Raw genomic sequence first — 17,346 nt, forward strand, 5'->3', positions numbered from 1 at the left:
GGGGATAAAAGGGACCAAAAAGACCTCCTACTAAAAAAAGCAAAGCTTGGTGTAATTTGCCTTCCTAAAACAGAAAGAAATATGCAATTACTCAGCTATAAGTGAACATTTGTGATTACCCACAATGCACCGCTACTAAATATGCAAATTATTCCTTTTCACCCTTAGTAAGCCAAGCAAGCCTATAGCTTTAAGTTTTACACAGTCATATCAAACCCACATGTGACAGCCTATTTCAGACCTTTGGTTCTCATCAGTACATAGGCTATCATTCATAAAGCATTTCCGCATGTGGAAATGCTTAAAACAGCTGACTTTCCCGCACACGTAGCAAAATCTGCATTCATAAAGGCTCCTTCCTCATCAAAAGCTGACATTACCGAACAGAGCAATAAATCACCGCCTTGTGCGGTGATTGTTGTAAAAAATGTAGCAAAACGTTAGTTCACAAAGATCACCGCAAGCGGTGTGAGGTCGGGAAGTACCGCTCCCTCTGATGTGGCGATAACAATGTTAAGTGAATGAAGACACAGAGACCTCCCAGGCAGCTGCAGTAGAGCGGAACACGGAGAAATGTATCATCTCGGCAGCTTCCATGTCTCCGCAAGCCTACCGCTAGCCTAGTTCGGGGAATCTCCGCACTGCTACCGCACTTGGATACTTTTTTATGAATCAGCAGCCAGAAATCTAAAACACCGTCAGCCGTGGTTTCCCACACTAATTCTCCATACCAACAGCACTTTCATGAATAATAGCCATAGCAGAGATTGATATGGCTGTATGAGATAGGGCTTGGACCAGTACAACAGAGTAACCAAGCAGCTCAGGGTGACCCAAACTTCTAAGAATGTATAGGGGGATAAAAGAGACCAAAAATCCCTCCTACTAAAAAAAAGCACAGCTTGGTGTAATTTTCCTTCTTAAAACAGAAGCAAATCTGCAATAATTCCGCTATAAGTGAACATTTGTGGTTACCCACAATGCACTGCTACTGAATATGCAAATTATCCCTCTTTGCCCTTGGTTTGATATGACACTACTTCTTCTTCTTGCTTGGACCAGCCCCTTCTTCTTGCTTGGACCAGCCCCTTCTTCTTGCTTGGACCGGCCCTGGGGGCAGGGCGATAGGATACTTCTTCTTCTTGTTTGAAGGTTGAGGCACTTACTCAATTATATATATAGATTCTTCAGAGATTTTTTTTCTCTATTTTGTCCATATTGACATGTTAGCATAATGCAGTTGACTCCACCCACATATCATGACCATGCCCAATTTCCCACCAGCAGAACTACACCCACTTAGGGCCACAACTTAGACAATGCTTGGGGCCACAAAAACTTTAGCTGCACCCCTGTTTATAATCAAAGGTGGGTCACTATACACCAGGGAACTGTATAGCTGTCTGAGTGAAAAGGAGAGCTCAGGAGACAAGGCAGGCTTTGATTGATCCCTACAATGACTGAAGCCTGTGTGAGATGCTGGGGCGCTCTGACAGCATCAAATGCCTTTCTTTCTGCACAGAATCCCATAGGGTCCAAGTGCCACGATTTTGCCGTGGCAGTTCCGTTTTGAGCCCTCCCTCACGCTGTCACTGGGCAGAGTGCATTTGTCACGGAGAGGAGACCGTATGCGGCATGGATGGCCACCGCCATTAACCCTCCTGGCGGTTTAATTATTTCCGCCAGGAGGCAGCGCAGCAGTTGTTTTTTTTTAAATCATGTAGCGAGCCTAGGGCTTGCTACATGATAGCCGCTGCTCAGCGTCATCCCCCCGCCTGCTCCGATCGCCTTTGGCGATCTTCGATCAGGAAATCCCATTCAAAGAATGGAATTTCCTGGAGGGCTTCCCCCGTCGCCATGGCGACGGGGCGGGATGACGTCACCAACGTCAGCGACGTCGCGACGTCATTGGGAGTCCCAATCCACCCCTCGGCGCTGCCTGGCACTGATTGGCCAGGCAGCGCACGGGGTCTGGGGGGGACCACGCGGTGCGACGGATAGCGGCGATCAAGCGCGGGGCGGCGGCGATCGGTGTGCTGACGCAGCTAGCAAAGTGCTAGCTGCGTCCAGCAAAAAAAAAAATTAAGTAAATCGACCCAGCAGGGCCTGAGAAAACCTCCTGCGCGGCTTACCCCGAACTACGTTCGGGGTTACCGCCAGGAAGGTTAAGTTTCTCCCTCCCTCCTAATGTGCCCCCAGTGCCCCCACTTTGCCTGCAGAGTAAAAAATGCGCAACGGAGCGGGCTGTAAATCTTATCATTGCCTCTTCGCAACGGGATCTCATCTGGTCTTCCCGGCTTCCTACTTCCTGTGACATCACAGGAAGTAGGAAGCCGAGAAAACCAGATGAGATCCCGGTACGCACGGAGAGGCAATGGTAAGATTTACAGCCCACTCTGCTGCACATTTTTTACTCTGCAGCCGGGGGGCTGGGGGTTGGGACACTGGGGGGGCACATTAGGAGGGAGGGAGAAACTTAATGGCAGCGGCCATCCATGCAGCACACGCATCCCTGGGCTGGTGCCTCGATCATTTTTTCCCCTCTCTGCCCACACATGGCCACCCTCACCCTCCTCCCCACCCACTGGCACCCTCACGCGCCTCCCCTTTCGGGAGTAATTAATATTACTTATTAATTAAAAATATTTAAAACGTTTTGGTGGGCGTGACTGGGGGTTGGGGGTGTGGCCAGCGGTGTGGCCTAAGTGTCCTGCTTTCTGAAGGTCAAATGTTGGGAGGTATGGAATCCTGCTAGCTTACACCTAATCTGCACTGCTTCCTCCCTCTACTCTACCTCCTCCTTCTTCTCCCTCTCTTCCATAACAGTTAAGACTCCTGAATTAAAGATATGTAGCTTTAAAATAAGTGTGGCTGGCATATCCTCTGCTGAACAGGGCAGTGTAATTCTGCACACTTTTATAAATCAACCCCCCAAGTGTAGTAAAAATATTGATAATCTTAATACTCACATAGTACAATGAGCTGCAGTCAGCACCCAGCTGCTATCAATCAAGGCACCATCACACAGTTTGTTTCCAGTTGTTATAAATGCCATGTGTGGCCTTGAATGAGGTGTGGCCTCCCTTCCTCCAATGATTTCCATGCACACATCTGAAACATAGAATTAAATAGAATAAAATATATAAAACAAGTAATGGGCAGCAGGTGGCAGCCTGTCTGCTAATAGACAGAAACTCTTGAAAATTAAGATAGCGAGGATAAGGTAAGTATATAAGGGATAGCTCCCAACTGTCCCTTTTTCGGAGGGACAGTCCCTCTTTGAGAGCCCTGTCCCTCTATCCCTCTTTCCTCCTCATTTGTCCCTCTTTCAGGACTTTGTCCCTCTTCCTATGTAAATATATATATTTCTCTACTAAAAAATGTGTTTCATTGACTCTAAACTTTATTCCCATCCTTTAAATTGATATATTACTCATTTTAAAATGTTAATATGAAAGAAAATGAACCCGGATAAAAAAGGACCAGTGTAGTTTGAATTATAAAACAACATATTTTTCTTACACAATCTTTATGGTATGCGTGAGTAGGGGTGTGATGGGTCGTGATTAGGGGTGTGGCTTAAGTGTCCTTCTTTCTCATCTCAAAAAGTTGGGAGGTATGTATAAGGCAAAAAGAAAAATAGAATAATGGCTCTGTATTTAGCTTTGATACTGGAAATGATCAGAATGAGGTTCATAACAGGCTCTATGTGTATATTCGTGTAGAAAGGGGTGGGCCGCACATGACGTGGAATGACGCTGTTTCCTCAGGCGTTGGAAGTGGGGGGACAGCGACAGGCAGAAACAGGAAGTGAAGACTGCACCTGGCCTGCTGCCGCCCACCTTAGCCCCGCCCGCTTGGACACAACCACTTGGACACCACGGCACCCCCTGACCCTACCCTGCTGCACATGATGATGTCCTGTGCCTGTGCCTATCACCAGCTAGGGAACCAGCAGCCCATTGGCCAGGCCCACATTACTGGCCTGCAGTGATGAGCCACCGCCAGGACTAGGGGACTAACTGAGTCTGCTGTTCTGCTGACTGTGCTGTCCATCTATCTATCTATATATATAATAGAGTAAGTGCCTCAACCTTCAAGCAAGAAGAAGAAGTAGCGCCCTGCCCCCAGGGCCGGTCCAAGCAAGAAGAAGGGGCTGGTCCAAGCAAGAAGAAGGAGTAGTGTCATATCAAACCAAGGGCAAAAAGGGAGAATTTGCATATTCAGTAGCAGTGCATTGTGGGTAACCACAAATGTTCACTTATAGCTGAATTATTGCAGATTTGCTTCTGTATTAAGAAGAAAAATTAAACCAAGCTTTGCTTTTTTTAGTAGGAGGGATGTTTGGTCTCTTTTTTTTAACCTCCTATCCATTCTTAGTAGTTTGGGTCACCCTGAGCTGCTTGGTTAGTCTGTTGTACTGGTCCAAGCCCTATCTCATACAGCCTTATCAATCCCTGCTATGGACTGATGAGGATCAAATGGCTGAACTAGGCTGGCGCATGTGGGTTTGATATGACTGTGTAAAACTTAAAGCTAAGCATAGGCATGCTTGACTTACCACGGGTGAAAAGGAATAATTTGCATATTTAGTAACGGTGCATTGTGGTAACCACAAATGTTCACTTATAGCTGAATTATTGCAGATTTTTTCTGTTTTAAGAAGGCAAATTACACCAAGCTTTGATTATTTTAGTAGTAGCAGTAGGGTATTGTACCGTGTTAGCCATCAGTAAAAGCAAGAAGTTTTAAATCAGGATGATACCATTTATTGGCTAACTAAAAATGAATAAAATAAGCAAGCTTTCGGCCTTGCAGCTTTCATCTGGCTTATATCCTGTTAGTTTGCAAACTGGTGGTACAGACAGCTTATATACATGCAACATCAAAAAGGAAAACAGATATTTTTTTCAAGCATAAATACATGTCATTAAGATGCCTTAATTCACACAGACCATCTGTAAGGAAACGCGAAAAAGCCGCCATCTCTCAAGGTGAGTCGGCTGTTTCCGCATCCAGCATGGCGTCACAACGCGGAAAAACCGCCGCATGCCGCTTAGGCAGAGCAGCGGAATCCGCATTGGGAACGGCGGAATCCGCATTGGGAACGGCGGAATCCGCATTGAGAATGGCGGAATCCGCATTGGAGGCGGCCCCCGCAAGCGGTTCACAAAATACATTGCTAGACAGTACTGGTGTGGCTGGGACTGATAGTCCACCAAGGCTCAGAGTGACACGCGCGCGCGCACAGAGGCTGAGTTTAAATAACAGCCAGAAGTGAGTCAGCTGACCAGGCGGGTCAGCTGACATTTTCCACAACTCTCATTGGTCCAGCAATTAGGGAGGTCCTGGAAAGGTCCTTGTGTATATATACTGCTGGCTGTTCACTTGTTCTTTGTCTGGCGTTGCGATCACATATGTGGGAGCACCCAGATCCGTAGTCAGATCCACAAGTGTGCCGGGACCAGCTGGAGCTGTAATCCTACACTTAGCTAGATTCTGTTGATAGCTAAAGTACTAGTTTGATTGTGATTATCTGTTATGACTTTTGCCTGCCTTGACTACCCTTCTGAACTCTGATCTTGTACCTCGATATTTCTGCTACTCTGTTGCCGATCACCGGCTCATTTCTAGACTCCGCCTCAGCCTCCTGATTCTGTACCTCGATATTTCTGATACCCCGTTGCCGAACCCTGCCTGTACTTAGACTCCGCCTTTGTCTCCTGATCTTGTACTTTATCTGTCCGTGTGTGTACGACCTGGCTTGTCCGACCTCGAGAACCGACCTTACCGTTAGAGGCGGTTCCTCGCTCTGTTAGCGACCCTTCTTCCTGAGGGTCACTTCCAGACATCCTTCCTACTGTCAGTCTGACTCCTCCCGTCTTGGAGAGCTCAGGTCTGCGGAAGGAATCTGTGCAGTACTCCTTGCTGCACTGAGGCCCAGTCCTCAAAGTGTTACTGTTACACCAAACACTACACTCTACCCAGGTGAACAGAGGTTAGCTAGTATATCGGATTATCGGTGAGACTGCAGATCACTTATAATCTGGTGTATATCTGTATTCCCAGTGATACTGCAGATCACCGGTAATCAGATCCTCTCTGTGCTTCACCGATCGTTACAGAACGCCAGACCCAAAATACAGATGGACGCACGCGCTGACCCTCTGACTGTGCTTGCCACTTCGGTGGATACCATCCATCAAGCACTGGGCCAGCACAAAGCTTTAATCGATGCTCTAACAGGCTCTGTGCAAACCCTTCAGACGTCAGTTGATTCGGTGCGATCCTCTCCTAGTGATGACATACGTATGCCTGTACCTGATAAATTTTCCGGCCACAAGTCTGAATTCCGGAATTTCAGGAGTAGAGTGTTGTCGTATTTTGAGTTGAGACCCCAATCCTCGGGGACTAAGACCCAACGGGTCATCTTTATTAAAACTTTGCTGACCGGTGACTCCCAGTCCTGGGCATACAACCTGCCCCCTACCGATACAGCTCTGACCTCGGTAGAGGAATTCTTTAAGGCCATGGCCGTAATTTATGACGACCCTGACCTTGCTGCGTCCTCGGAGCGGAAGCTCAAACTTTTGCGCCAAGGCAGAGGTTCGGTCGAGGATTATGCGGCAGAATTCCGCAGATGGTCAGTCACAGCTAGATTTGACAACTTTGCCTTGATGGATTACTTTTTGTCTGGGTTGTCGGAGGAGGTCTCCGACCTGATGTTAATCGTACCTGAGCCCAAGACAGTTGATAAGGCCATATCATCGGCCATTCGAGTTGATCGCAGGCTACGCCATCAGAGGCAGGCTAGGGGCAGTCACCGTGTCAGGGTGACTTCGTACGCGGCAACATCCGCTGCATCCTCAGTAACAGCATCTCCGCCTGTCTCACCCTCTCTGGCCTTGCCTCCACCCGAGCCAATGCAAATTGGTCGATCTAAACTGACCCAGGTGGAGCGAAGGCGGAGAATCACGGAACAACTGTGCCTATACTGTGCAGAGGCAGGGCATAGGGTGCGAAACTGCCCTAAGAAGTCGGGAAACGAGTTTGCCTAGGAGTAGTGGGGGGTGACACCCTAGGCACACAATTTTAACCCCTTAAAGAGAAAAGATTGCTTCTCCCATGTACGGTTACATGGGAGAATAAGTCAGTAGCCACTGAAGCGTTTATTGATTCTGGCTCAGCGGCTAACTTTATGAACCTTGAATTTGCTCAGGAGTTGGGTATTCCTCTCATTCCAGTAAGTCCCCCCATTCAGGTCACGGCAGTGGACGATTCTCCTCTGCAACGAGATCGCCCACTGTCACAGACTCCGGAAGTGAAAGTCACCATAGGGGTATTACATGGGGAACAGTTACGTTTTTTTGTATTACAGATGTCCACCTCCACTGTTATCCTAGGCATGCCATGGTTGCAAACTCATTCACCTCAAATAGACTGGGCCACGGGTCAGTTAACTACCTGGTCACCTCATTGTTTTCGACGGTGTTTGGGAAAGATAACATTGGGGCAAACCAGAATTCAGGTGGGAGGTGTGCCAGACCAGTACTCAGAATATTCCGATGTACTTTGTCCCAAGGCAGCTGACAAACTGCCCCCACATCGCCCTTTCGATTGTCCCATCGATCTCCGTTCAGGTTGTGTACCCCCCCGGGGCCATTTGTACAATTTATCGGGGCCCGAAAAATTGGCCATGCAGGATTATATCCGTGAGAATTTGGCCAAAGGCTTCATTCGCCCATCCCGGTCTCCCGCTGGAACCGGGTTCTTTTTTGTTAAAAAGAAAGATGGAGGCTTGCGACCTTGCATTGATTATCACGGCCTTAACAAAATTACAGTGAAGAATCGCTATCCGCTGCCGTTGATAGACGATTTGTTCACTCAAATCACTGATGCCAAAATCTTTTCCAAACTGGATTTGCGGGGCGCGTACAACCTCATACGCATAAGAAAGGGCGATGAGTGGAAAACGGCCTTTAATACTCCAGATGGGCATTATGAGTACCTGGTAATGCCCTTCGGGCTATGTAATGCCCCGGCCGTTTTCCAGGAACTCATCAATGAGGTCTTCAGGGAAGTGTTGGGGAGATTCGTTCTAGTCTACCTTGACGACATCCTTATCTTCTCCAACAACCTCTCCGAACATAGAACCCATCTGAGGTTTGTGTTAAATCAGTTAAGGCAGAACTCCTTGTATGCCAAACTTGAAAAATGTATTTTTGAAGTAACTTCTGTTGCCTTCCTGGGGTACATAATTTCCACCACGGGCCTGGCTATGGATCCCGCCAAGGTCTCCGCAGTTCTAGAGTGGCCTCAGCCGGTTGGGTTAAAGTCCCTCCAACGTTTTCTCGGTTTTGCCAACTATTATAGGAGATTTATAAAGGGGTACTCCACGGTCATCTCTCCCCTTACCAGTCTTACTAAAAAAGGGGCAGATACCACTCACTGGTCTCCTGAGGCTGTACGGGCGTTTGCCACCCTGAAAAGCCTATTCTGTTCAGCAACCATCCTCAGACATGTGGATACGTCCTTCCCGTTTATTGTTGAGGTGGATGCTTCGGAGGTTGGAGTGGGGGCTGTGCTGTCCCAGCAGTCGGGTTTGCAGGGTAGAATGCATCCGTGTGCTTACTTCTCTCGGAGGTTTTCCCCTGCAGAAAAGAACTATGATATTGGCAACAGGGAGCTCTTGGCTATTAAATTGGCTTTCGAGGAATGGCGACATTGGTTGGAGGGAGCTGAGCATACCATCACGGTTTACACCGATCACAAGAACTTAGAGTACATCGAGGGGGCTAAAAGGTTGAGCCCTCGTCAGGCTCGATGGTCGTTATTTTTCTCTAGATTTAGTTTCATTATTACGTACACTCCGGGTAGCAAGAACGTTAAAGCGGATGCGTTATCCAGGTGTTTTGAGGCAGAGACAGCACAGCCCTCCGTTCCAGAGACCATTGTTCCCCAGAGGTTGATATTGGCAGCAACTGGAACTTGGGAGGATTGGAAGGAAACTTTGACCCCCTTTCAGTAGGACATCCCGGAAGGGAAGCCCGCAGGGGTTTTATTCATCCCTCTGCCTTTTCGTCCCCAGGTACTGGAGATGTTTCATACACATAAGAATGCTGGACATCCAGGGGCATCCAGAACACAGGATCTGGTGGCTAGATGTGCCTGGTGGCCCTCCCTGGCAGCGGATTGCAAGGAGTATGTGAGGGAGTGTGCGATATGTGCCATGAGCAAACCCTCCTGGCTGGCACCTGTCGGTACTCTGCAGCCTTTGCCCACCCCGAGTGAGCCATGGACCCACCTGTCCATGGATTTTGTGGGTGAGCTTCCCAGATCTGAAGGCATAGCGGTCATTTGGGTCATAGTTGACCGCTTTAGCAAAATGGCCCACTTTGTGCCATTGAAAGGACTCCCCTCGGCTCAGGAATTGGCCGAGTTATTCATTACTCACGTCTTTCGATTGCACGGCATTCCTGAAGACATAGTCTCTGATAGGGGAGTCCAATTTATTTCCCGGTTTTGGAAGGCTTTTTGTCAGCTTATGGGCATAAAGCTATCATTTTCATCAGGTTATCATCCTCAGACAAATGGCCAGACTGAGAGGATAAATCAGTCCTTAGAGCAGTTCCTGAGGTGCTATGTTGCAGAGGCGCAAGACGATTGGGTCAGATTCTTGCCCTTCGCAGAGTTTGCTCAGAATAATTTAAAAAACTCATCTTCCGGATTTTCTCCCTTCCAGGTAGTAACGGGGAGATCACCCAAGTTCTCCCCATTACCTGTGGCCTCTACTCCGTTCCCAGCCCTGGAGGTCTGGCAAAGCTCATTTAGGGACCTTTGGGGGACGGTAAAAAGTAACCTAGAAAAGGCATTTCTGAGTCAGAAGGGTCAAGCTGACAAGAAACGCTCAGTGGAGTGGAGGTTCCGACCAGGAGACTTGGTCTGGGTATCCACATGTCACTTGACCCTGAGACAACCTTCTGACAAACTTGGTCCCAGGTTCGTGGGTCCATTCCCGGTTACTAGGAAAATCAACGAGGTCACATATACCGTTGATCTTCCCACCAGCATGCGGGGAGTGAGGTCCTTCCACGTATCACTTCTCAAACCCGCAGTCCAGGTGGCTCCCACTCCTCCTCCTCCTGTCTTAGTAGATGCCCAACCCGAATATGAGGTGGAGAAGATCATAGACTCACGTACTGTACAAAACTCGGTACAGTATCTCGTACATTGGAAGGGGTACGGCATTGAGGAGAGGCAATGGGTACCTGGGAACCACATGCATGCGGACGAGTTAGTGAGGGAATTTCATGCTTTACATCCAGAAAAACCTGGAAGGAGTTGTCCGGAGTCCACTCCTCGGGGGGGGGGGTACTGTAAGGAAACGCGGAAAAGCCGCCGTCTCTCAAGGTGAGGCGGCTGTTTCCGCATCCAGCATGGCGTCACAACGCGGAAAAAACGCCGCATGCTGCTTAGGCAGAGCGTCGGAATCCGCATTGGGAACGGCGGAATCCGCATTGGGAACGGCGGAATCCGCATTGAGAATGGCGGAATCCGCATTGGAGGCGGCCTCCGCAAGCGGTTCACAAAATACATTGCTAGACAGTACTGGTGTGGCTGGGACTGATAGTCCACCAAGGCTCAGAGTGACACGCGCGCGCGCACAGAGGCTGAGTTTAAATAACAGCCAGAAGTGAGTCAGCTGACCAGGCGGGTCAGCTGACATTTTCCACAAATCTCATTGGTCCAGCAATTAGGGAGGTCCTGGAAAGGTCCTTGTGTATATATACTGCTGGCTGTTCACTTGTTCTTTGTCTGGCGTTGCGATCACATATGTGGGAGCACCCAGATCCGTAGTCAGATCCGCAAGTGTGCCGGGACCAGCTGGAGCTGTAATCCTACACTTAGCTAGATTCTGTTGATAGTTAAAGTACTAGTTTGATTGTGATTATCTGTTATGACTTTTGCCTGCCTTGACTACCCTTCTGAACTCTGATCTTGTACCTCAATATTTCTGCTACTCTGTTGCCGATCACCGGCTCGTTTCTAGACTCCGCCTCAGCCTCCTGATTCTGTACCTCGATATTTCTGATACCCCGTTGCCGAACCCTGCCTGTACATAGACTCCGCCTTTGTCTCCTGATCTTGTACTTTATCTGTCCGTGTGTGTGCGACCTGGCTTGTCCGACCTCGAGAACCGACCTTACCGTTAGAGGCGGTTCCTCGCTCTGTTAGCGACCCTTCTTCCTGAGGGTCACTTCCAGACATCCTTCCTACTGTCAGTCTGACTCCTCCCGTCTTGGAGAGCTCAGGTCTGCGGAAGGAATCTGTGCAGTACTCCTTGCTGCACTGAGGCCCAGTCCTCAAAGTGTTACTGTTACACCAAACACTACACTCTACCCAGGTGAACAGAGGTTAGCTAGTATATCGGATTATCGGTGAGACTGCAGATCACTTATAATCTGGTATATATCTGTATTCCCAGTGATACTGCAGATCACCGGTAATCAGATCCTCTCTGTGCTTCACCGATCGTTACACCATCGACCTGGGGTTAGAGGTTGTAAGCCAAGATAAGAATCCTTGTTTACTCCCTTCTCACATACCTGGGAGTTGGACTGACACAGAGGTATAGTAAATTCTTAGTTCACAAGTTCAGCTATAATGGCTGAGAAAAGTTCAAATGTCATCAGTCTCATACCAATATAGAAAGTTGTTGTCCTTATTCAAACCGTTCTGCACAGCCTTGAACCAATTTATAAATTTTGTTTCTGCTATTAATCGATCATTTGACGTTTTGAAGCCACCCTTCAGGGCAGTGACACGAAGATCATCCATGCTGTGTCCGTTGGATTGATTATTTTAGTAGAAGGTCTTTTTGGTCCCTTTTATCCCCCTATACATTCGAGTGGACCCTGAGCTGCTTGGTTACTCTGTTGTACTGGTCCAAGACCTATCTCATACAGCCAAATCAATCCTTGCCATGTACAGTTGAGGACCAAAAGTCTGAAACAGGCTGTCACATGTGGGTTTGATATCGCTGGGTAAAATTTAAAGCTATAGGCTTGCTATACACCAGTGGTTCTGGATGCTTGCTTGACTTACTAAGGGTGAAAAGGAATTATTTGCATATTTAGTAGCAGTGCATTGTGGGTAGTCACAAATATTCACTTATAGCTGAATTATTGCATATTTCCTTCTGTTTTAAGAAGGCAAATTACACCAAGCTTTGCTTTTTTTAGTAGGAGGTCTTTTTGGTCCCTTTTATCCCCCTATACATTCCGAATGGTTTGGGTCACCCTGAGCTGCTTGGTTACTCTGTTGTACTGGTCCAAGCCCTATCTTATACAGCCTTATCAATCCTTGCCAAAGTACAGATGAGAACCAAAAGTCTGAAACAGGCTGTCTACATGTGGGTTTGATAAATGTGTATCATTTAAAGCTATATGCTTGCTATACACCAGCAGCTCTGGATGCTTGCTTAACTTACCAAGGGGGAAAAGGGGTAATTTGCATATTTAGTAGCGGTGCATTGTGGGAAACCACAAATATTCACTTATAGCTGAATTATTGCAGATTTCCTTCTGTTTTAAAAAGGCAAATTACACCAATGCAGTGTGCGGCATTGCAGGAAGTGACGACAGTGGAACGCACGATGGAACACGGAAGAGGTGAGTCATCCCCGCCCGCTGCCCCTTACTAATAGTGGCGGCTGCTACTGTGCTTAAGCAGGAGGGGGAGCACACATGAGGGACCCGGGGGGGGGGGGTCCTGCTGATCTTAAGCTGGAGGGGTTCCTGCTGAGCTTAAGCTGGAGGTAGAGCACACATGGGGGACACAGTTGAGGGGGGGTCCAACCCCCCTCCCCGCCGCTGTGCCCAATAACCCCTTCCTGCCCTCTACCCTCTTATGCGGCGTATGCTACGCCGCGGATCGGCTAGTCAATCATAATGCTTGCAGCACCACAGCAGCAGGGAGAATCAGAATGGAGCCTAAAGGGAGAGTGACTGTGAGAGTCACAACAGCCAGGCCTGTGGGGACTCGGTAGTCAGTGAGTGAGGTGGTTTGGCTGGGTGTCTATGGAGCCTGTTGTTATGATGAGTCCCCAGTAGTCCAGGCAGCAGCAGCAGGGGTGACAGGCCTGTGTGTGTGGGGGGACTCAGGAGTCAGTGAGTGAGGTAAGCTGGCTGGGTCTGGGTGTCTGTGGAGCCTGGCTGGAGTCATGATGAGTGTGATCATTCCAAATCGCGGGGGGCGCATCCTCACAAGTTTGCGCATCCTCCTCACAAGTTTGCCTAAGGCGGCAAGAAGTCTAGAACCCCTGCGTGCAGGTTTGTATGTAATTTACCCTCTCAGCAATTCAGGGATAGAGAATGATACAGACAATGATATACATCAAATATGGACACTGGTACAAGAACAGAACTGGTGATTACAATGCTAGATGTATCATGATGAATAAAATGTATAACAGAGAGCAAGCTATTAAATAAATAAAATTCCAAGGCACAAAAGGGTGAGAGAGCCCTGCCCTTGCAATCCTACAATCTAAAGTATTGGGGGGAAACAAGAGGTGGGGGAGTATACAGTATACATACAGGCAGTGCATGGTTAGGTTATTTAGTAAGGAGTAAAACTAGATGTGAGGTTGAAAGGTGAATGGTCTAAGTTAGAGCATATTCAGGTTGGAAAAGGTGAGTTTTGAGGGAGCGTTTAAAGATCTCAAAGGTGGGAGAGTGACGGATGTGCTGTGGAAGGGCATTCCAGAGGAGGGGTGAGGCACATGAGAAGTCTTGTATATGTGAATGTAAGGAGGTAATTCTAGAAGAGGATAAAAGAAGCTCATGTGCAGATCTAAGATTTCGGTTGGGTTGGTATCTGGAAACTAGTGAGGAGATGTACAAGGGAGATGCCCATGGGCAGAGCGCTTCTGACCTCGGTCACACGCTGTAGGATGCACGCAGCCAGGCCTGCGCAAGTGCAGTGATGCCCAACTCTGCTGACTCCAAAAGAGAGTAAAAGGGGCATTTACAGGCAGTGGAAGGGCAGAATGGAGAACGGGTTTATGGAGTGGTGAGCATCAGGACATCTCACCACACATGCCTGCTCCCCCCGTTTCTCATATTTTTATGCTTCAATTCAAGATATTACAAATTTCTGCCTAACAATTTCAAAAAGTACTCCATTTGTTTTCCTTAGCATTCTTTCCCCTTGAAGACCCTTTTAAACCTTTTACACTATGGCGTTGCAGTAAGCTTTTTTGCGCAAGAGGTTGCTAAGGCAATGAATGTCACAATTAATGCAACACCATGCCGTTGCTATGCCGTTGCAAAGTCAACAGTGCGTTACCGCATGATCCATGCCTACTGGACAGATAATGCAGTACTGCAATTCTATGGTGACACAGTGAATATGAACGACGAAGCGTAGTGCGGCGTGGCATGCATGCGTGGACCGAATGGAATCCCAGTGTACTTCCTGTCCAGTGCATATTACCCTGGTCCCAAGTAAGTTTAACTTTGTGCTTTTTTTTTTACTTACAATTTCATTTAAAATCCAAATTTTAACTCTGCTCTGAAAATACTAAAATTAAAGACTATAAAATAAAATACAGCATTTGTTTGAATGAACTAAAAACAGGCAAAGATAATTAAACTCCAGTTAACTGTAAAGGGTAGCTTGGTCCTGAAGGTATTAAAATATATATATATATATATATATATATATATATATATATATATATATATATATATATATATATATATATATATATACTAGTAGACCCAAGCCCATTTAAAAACGGGCTCTAGGTCTTTTTTCTGCCGCCGCCGCCAGTGCGCATGCACACGCCCGCCGCCCACGCAACCGCCTCACGCGCGACAGCACCCGCCCGCCTCGCCCACCTTGCTCACCCGCCCACCTCGCTTGCCCGCCTCGCTCCCTGGTCCCGTCCAGCTGTCCGTTACTGCGCACATGCGCAGTAGCAAAAAACAGGGACACAGACAACTGGATGCAGCGACACAGGGATTTTATTGTATAGGATATATATATATATATATATATATATATATACTAGCTGGTCGCCCGGCGTTGCCCGGGTATGTAATTAGCTAGTGTTAGCTCTGCCCACTTTTTCTAATCCTAACACACAATTACTCAAGGATGACCTAGTTTGTGAGCTTTGCGGTCTTTGGCATCAATAATTGGCATTGAAATGAAATAAATCTAATTGGCTGTGGCTCCACTCCTTTGAAAACCAATAGGTGAATTTTGATTAGCTTTTGTAGGCTCCACCCACTTTTCTGAATATTAATCACAGTCACCCAGTGACCAACTGTGCAAAGTTTAAGAAACCTGCCATTGACAGTGTAAGAAAAACAAAAGTTTGCTTTCTTAAAACAGAAAGATGCGATAATTCAGGTTGGAGTGAGCTTAAATTGTTGCCCAGTGCATCACTGTTGAATATATGCAAATTAACCATTGTTACCCTTAAAAGCTAAACACACCTCCAGAACTGCTGGCATGCAATGATGTGTTATTTTGTTAATTTGTACAGAGCCATAATAATCCGACATGCATACAGACTGTTTTGGATTTTTTTTTGTTTTTTTTTTGTTTTGTTTTTTTACCTCAGATTAGTCTTAATCTCTCCATAGAGACATAAATGCCCCTTAAAAGAGGAATCAGTCCAATCATCATATGGCGTTTATTTTTTTAAACTTTTTTCTTAGGTCATAAAAAATCAATATTCTCCAGAAATTAATTTTCCCCACACTCTTTCCTGTTTAGACACATAATACCCCATTATCCTCACAGTCATATCATCCTGATGATAATCTGACATGTTATAATAATACACCTGCATCCTTCTTACAAGCCACAATGGAAACCCATACCTCCTCGCTGTTATAGCGGTATCTTCTCCAAGCATCTCTCTTATTACAATCTTTATGCGTAAAGTAACATTATCCGACATACTATTCCACAACTTATTCGTCTCTTCCACCACCTTCACAATCTCTTTAACACAACTTCTAGTTTGTATCACACAGTCCCTCTCAAGTGGCTCATAATACTGCCTATCCAGCCGCACACTGGGTATACTATGTTCCAATAACACAGTCTGATCACCTCCTTCTCTCCCAGACGCTGCAACGCATCTCCTGGGCTGCGGAGCAGGGCTGTCCGGCTGCCCAGCATCTTCCACCTGAACTTCCATCTCATCATCCGAATCTTCCAGTACAACATACGGATTAGGTGACAGGGGCACCTCTGGAGCACTCCCTACCCCCAACTTCAGCTTCTTACCCCCTCCTACTCTGCTTTCCTCCTCCTTCCTCAGCCTCCCCCTCCCTCCATGCCTCATCCTTGACTTCTGCTTCTCCCACTCCATCTTATCCTGCTCCTCCTTTTTATCCATCTCTGCACCCCAATCTATGGGCTCCTCTCCCCCCCGTGCCTCCTTTACCTCACCAGAACCTACTACCTTCGGCAGCAACACCGCACTCTGCTTCTTCTGCACCTTGGCCACACCCCCCACTCCTGAGGAACTACTACTCCCAGCTCGGCTACTCTGCACCTTCCCGCTGCCCATCCCACTGCTCACCTTACCTTTGCATACTGACTCCTCCCTCCTCTCTGGCTGACCCGCCTCCTCCCGCCGTCTCCCCCGCTCCTGGGTGACCTCCTGCCCCTCACTCACCCCCGCAATCACCTCCGCAGTCTTCCCAACACCGGACCCACTCTGCACAGCCACTTTCCGTGCCAGGGCCTCCTCCTCCTCCTCCCGCAGCACGGCTTGCACACAAGTAGCGTCACCCACCGGCTCCTCCTCCCCAGACACGTCACCATCTGCCGGTGCAGCTCCGCTCACTCTCTCTCCACGAGTCTCCTCCTCCATTCGCTCCACAGCCTGAACACAAGAATCATCACCCACGGACTCCTCAGCCGTCACATTCCCATCTTCCGCAAACAGATCCGCCTGGCTGCACGGACTCTCACCAGCCACTCCCACAATCACTCCAGCCACTCCCACACCAGTCACCTCCGCAATCACAGCCGCTGTCACCTCCGCCGCACGCTCGTCACTCACCCCAGTCTCCTGGCGGCCATCCTCCTCACTGTACTCATCACCCTCCTCACTCTCCACATCCAGCAGCCCAACATCCGCCTCCTCACCACCCAGCGTCACATCCATCACAGCCGCATCATCCAGCAACTCCTCCAACTCCCCAATCACATCGGCAACAGTATCCAGAGACGCCGAGAGCGGGACCACCTCACTGACGTCACCACTCTCAGCACCCACACCAGTCACCTCCCCACGCTCCACAGACACCTCCCCAT

The 17,346-nt window shown here is 48.0% G+C and overlaps 1 protein-coding gene across 1 annotated transcript in view; it reads right to left on the bottom strand.

The window, feature by feature from the left end:
- The window catches only part of LOC137558461 (granzyme A-like), a 48,687-nt gene that overhangs the window by 24,485 nt on the left and 6,856 nt on the right, over positions 1-17,346 (bottom strand). Inside the window, exon 2 of the mRNA XM_068271744.1 lies at positions 2,970-3,111. Coding sequence (XP_068127845.1) covers positions 2,970-3,111 — 142 coding nt within the window. The remainder of the gene's footprint in view (positions 1-2,969; positions 3,112-17,346) is intronic.

Source organism: Hyperolius riggenbachi, chromosome 1 (genome assembly GCF_040937935.1).
Source record: "Hyperolius riggenbachi isolate aHypRig1 chromosome 1, aHypRig1.pri, whole genome shotgun sequence".
Lineage (NCBI taxonomy): Eukaryota > Metazoa > Chordata > Amphibia > Anura > Hyperoliidae > Hyperolius > Hyperolius riggenbachi.